Raw genomic sequence first — 9,568 nt, forward strand, 5'->3', positions numbered from 1 at the left:
ACTGCGGAGAACCTGGAACGAGCTGTATCGAAATTTACTTGTAAGAAGAACAGAATGCTTTTTTTTTATGGACTAATATATTTTAGAATTTTATGTTCAACATGAATTTTATTTATTAATGATACTGCGCGAATTATTTTAGAAGTGAGCCTCTACCAATAAGATTGGATGTAGAGTCGATTTTTTTGAAGAATGACTGGCAACATAGTTGTAATACCAGGAAATTTCGTCATAAATAAAGACACTGGTATGTCTGATACAGGTTGTTACAAATTGATATGTTTTTTCCTTTGAAAATTGCAATTGACCCTGGTAGGTATTTTAAAAATAAAATGCTTCAGAAAACATTTTTTTGTGTGGTTTATTGGGCTGATTTTTTTCGAAGTGTTGCAAAAATCAAGATCATGTCTTCAGGCCTTGTTGTACTTTATTTGGGATCTCAGATAATTTCAGATTTCAACCAGGTTATTCAACTCCTTTTTTATTATCTCAATTGACTAAGGATAAATTGATAAAAAAAAAAGTAATTTACTCGATGAAAACAAACCATATAGAGCTGATAACTGAAATTCAATGAGGTAGAAAAAAATAACTACAAATAAAGTCAAACGTTTGTAGCTGTTGGTCAATTTCACTAACCACAAACATTGGATGTTATCTATACTAACCTGAGATTCTGTGAAATGTCTAGCTCCCCATTCTTCTTTAAAAGCTATTTGTTCAGTATTATAAGAGAACTGGGCTTGCTGTAAGGATCAAGAATTTCTTCGAATTTTATAAGTGTGACAGAATTTCATTCTAAAAAAAATGTGAATGTATTGTGGTTGACAGCTGGGAGACGGATTCTTCGACTGATTCCAGGCCCAGAGTTGTCACATCGAGTATGTAAAGATCACCACTGAAAGTGTTAGAGCCCATTCTTGGGTTATCCTGACAAAAGCTTGTGTTCCAAGAAGAAAACATAGGCAAGCAAGGCGTGCAAGAGTGTTTTTTTCTTTTTTTGTGAATTAGAAGCCCCTGGAGGCCTACTGTAGGTAGCAACACTCAGTGGACTCTCAACAGTTATGATAAGGTTGATCCAACAAGTTTGTTTGGTTACGACGTACAGCAAAAAATGTGATGTGAAATGTGATATCAACCCTACTTTTATCAAGGTTTGATTTTAACAATCGATCAGCAGGTTTGTTTATTAGAATTAGAATTACATGGAAATGTTCTCAGCAACACAGTTTGAATATCGGAGCAACCTTACAGAATGCTGGGGGGGTACCCCTGCAATGGACTAGTATCCCGTCCAGTAAGGGGGGGGTAGCCAAACTCCTTGACACTTGTGCTTGAAAGGCTTTACTTTTTTATGTCTTCGCCTTCATTTGTCTTAAGTGGGATTTTTAATTGCTAAGCCAAGGAGCCTTACCTTGTGCCTTTGAACGAAATAAAGAATTGTTGAAACGAATATCCCCGGCCATGCGCAGTTATTCTCCTTTCTTTTATCTCGTCAAAGCCCGCGTATACTTTTTATCGTGCATAGATACGTCGTGTAAAAATCTCCTACATGTACCATCATGGATGCTTGTCCAACATCAAATCACTTTGGCCGAATTTTGAGCGATTTGATTTCGGGGCTTCGTGGAATCTTCGTTCGCTGGACCACGTGAGTCTAACACTTCTGGCAACTCCACGGCTCCATCTCCAACGTTTTCCTGCGCTTTTAAGCGCGGGAAAGTTAACTAAGAGCACTTAGAATCAAGGAAAGAAACAACTATAAACTGACTTCTGGTCTGTAGATTAGACTCGTACCGCCTGGTTGCCTGATCCGCACTTGTACTTAGCGTGGATGTGACCTCCTCGTGATCAGGAGGAGGTCCGCTAAGTACAAGTGCGGATCAGGCAACCAGGCGGTACGAGTCTAATCCACTGGCTTGCAACCTTAAGAAATACTATGCATTGAAAATCGGTTACAGCACCAAGACAGCTTGCTCTCAAAGCGCAACTGCAGTGATCTGCGTAAATAATCAGGAATTTAAGACCGCGGAAACTCTCAAACTTTTAGGGCTAACAATAGATTCCAGATTAAATTTTTCTGAACATGTAAACTCAGCGTGCAAGAAGGCCAGTCAAAGAATTGCTGTCTTCATGCGACTTAGGAATCTAATCGCTATTAAGGCTAAACTCCAACTATATAAGACAGCTGTGTTACCTTACCCTAGACACTGACAGCTAGTGTGGCATTTTTGTAGAGCTAGTGACTTGCGTAAATTTGAATGATTACAAGAAAGAGGTTTGAGGGCAGTCACGGTGTACAATGAAAAACAAGCTAGTTATTCTCAAATAATGGAAAGGATCAAGCTGCCAACCTTGATAACAGACGTTTGCAGGACATTTGTCTTCTTATATTTAAAGTTAAACATGTCCTATGCACGATTACTGTTTGCAATATTTTTAATGAACATACCTCCAGGTACAATTTGAGGCAATCTGATTTTTTCACTCCTAAGTATAACTCTGTAACATACGGTAGGCAATAACTGCGATATTTAGGACCCAAATTATGGGGAAAACTGTCTAGGGATGACAGATCAGCCAATACACTTAATTAGTTTATAAGGCGCATTCGTGTGCAAAGATCTAGCTATGGATACATTACTTATAGCTTTATATTAAAAATATTTTAGACTGCATTTTGTATTGTTCATATTTTAGTGTAAATATTTTAGTCTTCTCACTTTTGCATTTTGTACTGGTCTGTGTCCTCTTATTAGTTAAGTATGGGTTTTTTCAAGACTACATGGTTTAACACTTTCATAAATTATTGATACCATTCAGTTCAGCTTTCCGTTCTGTACAAATTAACAACGTAAATGATCAAATCATCGCCAGCCACATTTTATAAATTGAAATAGTTGTAACAGTCCTGACGAAATTTTCGACGAAATAGTTAGTCTCCAAATGCGAGTTTTCGTTGACGTTCTCGTCGTGGTTCCTTAACTTTACTGTAAAGCCCGTGCCAAACGAGGATGAGACCTGACGACAGTTCATGATCACAATATCGTTCTCGTTTGGCCTGAAACTCTAATACACTCTCACCAACTCTTATGGGATCTCGTACGCTATCATCAACTTTGATAGTGCTCAAATATTTCATAAGAGTGGATGAGAGGAGAGTTTTCACTGCTTTGGACCAAGTTGATGATAGTCGATGAGAGTTGGCAAACACTCTCACGAGAGTCAACTCTCATCAACTGTCATCCTTGTTTGGCACGGGTTTAAGCTGATATCCTACTTCCTACTTCGTAACTTTCTATCCCTGGACATTATTGTCCCGGGAGAGACAGACTGGTCTGGATGCAGGGCATCCTTTAAAACCTCCGGCTCTGATAAGTTTGGTCTAGGGGCAATGGGGGTACTTTGTTGGGTTCTAGTATGCGTTGTCGGCCAGGCAACGAAACTTCCCTCTTCCACTTCTCCAGAATGTGTGGGGAATTCCGGCCATGGTTCCACTTTGCCTTTTGAAACCACTTCCCGAACCATTACCGCGACCCAATCTGTGTTAAGTGCACGACCATGTACTTGCTTTTGGGCAGTCAAAACTCCTCGACAAACCAGCCTCTTGCTTTTATCTACAAGTTCTACCTCATCGCCTAAACCGGCAAAAAAGTATGAATTGAAATGAGTGAATTTCTCAAAAAAATGCTAAGTATAGCTACAGAAAAAGACGGTAGTTTCCTATTGGTGTCACATTAACTCGGACAAACTAACCAGATTAAAAGAAAAAAAAAAAAGATTAAGTCAAAAAATTTCGTTACAAAGTTATGAAGTTACAAACAACACGATAAGTATGACGTGTTTTCACATCAAATACCAATTCTATTGTCGTTCTGTCTATGGAATAGTTCTTTCGTTTTTTTGTTTTTTTTTGTTTTGTTTTGTTTTTTTTGTATGGGCATGCATATGAATGAAACATACCTTCACTACCAACAGTGGAAGTGTCGGGTTCCTTGTGAGGTGGCGTGCCAGATTCATTTTCAGGATTACCATCTGAACCTAAATGGACGAATAAAATTTCTTGAAATTAACAAATCAATGCTTCATCCAAATTAACGATACTAATATGGCTTATAGAGAATTTAATCTTCTTTTGTTAATATGTAAGGTAAAGTGCCAGTGTACCAACCCAGATTGTTTAATTTATTTCTTAGTTGCATTTCAGGCTTTCCAAATGTAATTCAAGTGCAAGAAAAAAAATACTGTCAAATCGGAGCAATATACTAGAACAACTTACGCGAGTAACTTTGGCCAACTTTGAAATAAATTGTTCCCACGTTTAGGTATGTAATTTTCTGCGAATGTGCTTTCAATGCAAGGCACTTATGAGCTGGACTTTAAAAGTTAGCTGAATAATTTCAGACATAAATACCTGATTTCTGAGATTTTCTCTTCCTCTTTTGCCTTCCTTCTTTCTGCAACTTTGTTGCAGCTTCTTCGGCCGTCTGTGTTTTGCCTGTTATTCAAATATTGTCAACACCAAAGATACGTTATCAAATACTCCCCAAGTCAACAATCGTTTAAATTACAATGCTGCTTACACTTACTTAATTTATTCACCATGGTGGAGACCACATAATTGGTGAATGTAGCGTCCTTTGCCAGATCTGACATTTGTGGAGAGAAGAGTCTCTCTGGAGTGGCCCCACTGTACCCCAGCCAAACTGAAGGGCAGCCCAATTGATCAAGTTTTTGCATCTGTTGACCAATCAAGCAAAGTTTTAATTTGACTAATACGCAATAACTTGGAACTGTATGTGAAGTTTTAAACAAACACATAACCATTTTCTTAAAGTTATAACGTACCAGCTTCTATGCTCTATACCGACACAAATAATCAGGATAAAATTTGAAGCGTAACGGTAGTTCGTATTTGGCTTTGTACTTATAGGAAAGCTGAGTGCTCAGTTGCTTAATCACTATCTTGCACTACATTTCAAATTTACGAAAAGTTCACCGGCAGGATGCCTAAAATGCGTGTAATTAGTTATCAGAAAAAAAAGGATCCAAGAAAATTTTATTCGCGCGCAGTCTGACCTTCAGAGTGTTTCACTGAGTATTGAATACGAAGCTGGGTGTGAAATACGCACGTTAGTATGTATATTGGCAACAATCTTTCCAATGAGCCGTTGCCTTGGAATCCAAGCCAAGTCTGCTGGGTCAGCAGAGTTTTCCTTGTCTGCTTCTTTTCTCAGCCTCTCCTTTTCCACAGTGATTAACTGGCGGTAGGCAATATTGGCTTCCTTTTGGACTATGCCAGGTCCATGGCCGTCAGCTAACAACTTGAGAGCTTAAAAAAAAATAACAATATATAATTATGATTAGAAAACTTATCTGTGAAGTCAGTGTTATTCGACGCTTTTGCACTGAATTACACTAAGAGCCCAACAAAATCATACCAAAGAATGCTTTAGTAATTGTTCTAAGAGTTCTGTGTTCTCTTCCGGATGAGAAATAGAAAGAAATTAAGTGATTAAATTAATTTTCTATCAAACTTGTCATATCCGTCCGTCTAAGCCCCAACGCCATAACAAATCAATTTGCAGTGCTCAAAGAAGGGTTGCCAAAATGATAAGCAACTTCAAGGTTACAAAAGGATGATTCCAAACATAAACTATAAACTTACCTTTTTCGCCAGATAAGAAGGAACTCTTAAAGACAGAGTAGCCTGATTTTTTCCGCTTTTGACCTGGCACATACTTAGGTGAATTTACCGGGTCTCTTGGGCCCCTCTTAATCGCCAATCCTCTTCTCTTTCTTTCATTTCCTATCCAATTCTTTGATATAAACAAGAAAGACGTATCAAAGGGGTTTAAATAGCTCCACAAAAAAAAACACATGCATATAAAATGTTGATTAGAGAAGGCGCCTTATTGGCACAATTATCCTCCAGAAAAACCACCCCAACAATTCTTGTGGTCCAGAGTATACGAAGTCATTTACCACGGCCTGGCTTATCAATCAAAAGTACGGAATTGTAATATTGATACCATGACAAGTTTTTAATAACTCCAGTTACCAGTATTACATTAACATTTTAGAATGGGTGGCTTGGACAGCGTAAGAAGAGGGCAGATTTAACAAAACCAGTTTAGATAATAGACAATACTTCTATCAAAGTGATAAACGCTTAGCTAAGATCAGCTACTTCATCATACCTTGATCGTTGTTTCTGTTAAACCCGTGACTTCCATCGCTTTAAAGATCTTCCCCTTGTCACCTACACTGATCAGGCCAGCCTCCCACAATTCACGCAAATTATCAACCTGTGCCTTACTTAAATTGGTTGGTGGCATCTGAAAATAAAGTTAAGGTGATTGGAGTGTACACATAGATAATCAGTTGATTGTAACCCACAAAGTGTTGGATTGTAATGACTTGATTGTAAGCCACAAATTATTGGATTGTAATGATTTGATTGTAACCCACCAATTATTGCATTGTAATAAGATGATTGTAACCCACAAATTATTGCATTGTAATGAGTTGATTGTAACCCGCAAATGATTGGATTGTAATGAGTTGATTGTGACCCACAAACTATTAAATTTTATTATATGGCTTGTGTTTGCCAATATAACACGCGATCTGATTGGCCAAATGTAGGGCATTATTCTCCTGTAATGCCCACAGGTTGATTACGAGCCCACAAAACCAAAGTAAAAAGCCATATAAGAAACTACTAACCATGCACATTTGGTCTTTACGAGAACATCTCGTACCTCTGCTTTGTCGTATTGACTTCGTTGTCACTCAGTCAATACAGCAAGGTGTCAGTTTGAGATTTTCCCATAAAGACCTCACTCTTGGTTATAAGTAGTTGGCTAAGTAATGAGTTGATTGTGAACCCACAAATTATTGGATTGTAATGAGATGATTGTAACCCACAAATTATTGGATTGTAATGAGAAGATTGTAACCCACAAATTATGGGATTGTAATGAGATGATTATAACCCACGAATTATTGGATTCTAATGAGTTGATTGTAACCCACAAATTATTGCATTGTAATGAGATAATTGTAACCCACAAATTATTGGATATTTGTAATGAGTTGACTGTAACCCACAAATTACCGGTATTGGATTGTAATGAGATGATTGTAACCTACAAATTATTGGATTTTATTATATGGCTTTGGCTTGTGGCCGATATAACGCGCGCTCTGATTGGTTAATTGTCACTGAATTGTAGGGCATTATTCTCCCGTAATGCCCACGGGCCGATTACGGATTATGCAAATTAGGAAGAGTCCGGTTCTGAAAATTCAAGCGCATTGAAGCGATGAAAGCCGATTAAAATCAGTACGAGAATATCAGTAGCTAAAAGGGCAAGATTTCCGTATAACCCCATACATTTATTATGCATACAGTTCTTTGTTTAACTAAACAATAGCGAAAACAATAGCGCTCCTTTGAGACTTATCTGATTTGAATAACTCTAAATTTAATAAAGTGTCGCATACTTTTAGACTTAAACTTTTTTTCGAATTTTCTATCTAAAATACGCAAAAACCGAACGATTTCTTGGAGACTTAGAATAATTTTACGAGTGTTAGGTCTAAATTACGGAAAACCGAAACGAAATTTCATAATTTTGGGCGCATTTACCGTATTTTTAAACTGAGCGCAGGCTTAAAACTGCTTAAAATAATAGCGATTTAGACCTGGGAAAGATTTCCGTATAACCCCATACATTTATTATGCATGCAGAATTATTAATTATGTATGCGCTCTATTGTTTTTGAAGACAATAGCAACTCCCTAAGGTATTGAATATATACATTGATAATTACTAGTTACTGTGTGAATAAAAGAGGATTTGATTGCGCGCTGTGGCGCGCTATCGCGCGTTGCCTTTTCGCCAATTCTTTTCATTCCCTAGCTCTATTCCTCTCTCTTTTTCTTCTCCATATTACTCAGGCTCCTTACGGATTTTTTTTTCCTTTATTTTCTTGTACCCCATCAGGTCTCGAACCACTTACCTTTCGCACACCTCTCGCTTACCAGTCTCTCTTCTACACCACTACACTACGAGGTTTAGTCGAGAACTACCCCTTCAAAAAATAATTTTTATTTTACTTGACTCGTTCGCATTCCAAAAAATTAACATTACAATTTACTTATTCATGTGTTTAACGCATGTTGCACGCTGCACGAAAATATGCATCGCATGTGTGGGTCCCTGGTGAATAAAGGGGGGGGGGGGGGGGGTGATTTCTTTCTTTTTCCCAATCGCTTCTCACAGTCAACCACAGCCTAAACATCGTAGACCCAGACACAGGTGCGCACACCCAGCACATTGAAAATACATGGTGGGGAGTCAAACGAAGTATGCCTCGTACAGGAACATCCAAAGATCTCTTCGAAAGCTATCTACAGCAATGGTTGTGGCGTCAGCACTATGGAGATAATCCTTTTGGAAACATTATCAAGCATATCGCCGACTTATACGAAGTGCGCAAAGATGCGTAAATTGTTCCTCGTACCACTGTATGCACTGTTCGTGATCTGATCGCCACTTCATGGAGGAAAGAAACAAAATACACAGCTTCTTCGCATGGGTCTGAATTTGAGGAAGGAAATTCAAGGGTGAAAAAACGCGAAGAGACGCGACAGGTAAGCTAGAATTTTATTTCACTTTGTTTACATTTACAAAATTAGTACAATAGTCGCTCACCCGCGCAACAGATTATAGCTAACCGTAAGCAGCCGGTTTTGCTTAGGCCTAAAACAGTATTTTTAAGCTTTTTTAAACTAGCGAACAGGTCTAGGCAAGATTTCCGTATAACCCCATACATTTATTATGCATACAGTTCTTTGTTTAACTAAACAATAGCAAAAACAATCAAAGTTTGCCTAGTCTTAAGTAAAGCTAAAATCGCTAAGTAAAAAACACCATTGGCAGATCTGCCATGCATCCTGAGCAGAACACCACAAAGAAACTTATAAGTTATCATCTTAGTCACAGCAATTACCGAAGTATTGAACTCCGTCAAAGTTCTCGTCAAATAGATTCCCTCGCTTTGACACAAGCAAGTGTAAATCAGCTTCCAGGATCATCAGATGTAAACAATCGGACGGTTTCTGTCGGTAGCAGTGTTTCTGATAACTGCAGACGTTCACAAGGCTTGAAATGTTCATCCATAAATCCCAGAATGAAGAAGGCGAAGATATGTTGTCGAAAGCGAATGCGAAGATCGAGTTAAGCTTATTTTGAGCAGTGCATTCTGAAGTATTAGTATTTTCTTTCACCGAAAAGACGGTTGGTTTGGACAATTTTGAAGCACTTGCTGTCTTTTCTATATACGTTGACGTTTCGCCCCAAAAGTCGGAAAAACTTCCCCATAAACTTGTGGTACCACGATACTAAAATACGTTTTTGAGGCTGTGACAGTGACTTTTCCGTAAAGAAATGAGTGTTTTTAACGGAATACGTAATACAGTGGTGAAATTCACTGACTGTGTAGTTTTGCCCTAGGTTTGAGACGATGAATGAATCGGTAAACGCGCGCATCGCCTGAT

The 9,568-nt window shown here is 38.2% G+C and overlaps 1 protein-coding gene across 1 annotated transcript in view; it reads right to left on the minus strand.

Moving 5' to 3' along the window:
* Nucleotides 1-2,421: 2,421 nt before the first annotated feature.
* The window catches only part of LOC149096825 (uncharacterized), a 7,535-nt gene continuing 388 nt past the window's right edge, over nucleotides 2,422-9,568 (minus strand). Inside the window, exons 1-8 of the mRNA XM_089280154.1 lie at nucleotides 9,022-9,568; nucleotides 6,201-6,338; nucleotides 5,669-5,819; nucleotides 5,133-5,332; nucleotides 4,590-4,740; nucleotides 4,415-4,498; nucleotides 3,964-4,041; nucleotides 2,422-3,638 (exon numbers count right to left, since the gene is read on the minus strand). The exon at nucleotides 9,022-9,568 is cut by the window's right edge and continues 388 nt beyond it. Coding sequence (XP_089136280.1) covers nucleotides 3,277-3,638; nucleotides 3,964-4,041; nucleotides 4,415-4,498; nucleotides 4,590-4,740; nucleotides 5,133-5,332; nucleotides 5,669-5,819; nucleotides 6,201-6,338 — 1,164 coding nt within the window. The 5' untranslated portion in view covers nucleotides 9,022-9,568 and the 3' untranslated portion in view covers nucleotides 2,422-3,276. The remainder of the gene's footprint in view (nucleotides 3,639-3,963; nucleotides 4,042-4,414; nucleotides 4,499-4,589; nucleotides 4,741-5,132; nucleotides 5,333-5,668; nucleotides 5,820-6,200; nucleotides 6,339-9,021) is intronic.

The sequence above is a fragment of the Orbicella faveolata genome, unplaced genomic scaffold, assembly GCF_042242905.1.
Source record: "Orbicella faveolata isolate gen_17 unplaced genomic scaffold, um_ofav_v1 contig_47, whole genome shotgun sequence".
NCBI lineage: Eukaryota > Metazoa > Cnidaria > Anthozoa > Scleractinia > Merulinidae > Orbicella > Orbicella faveolata.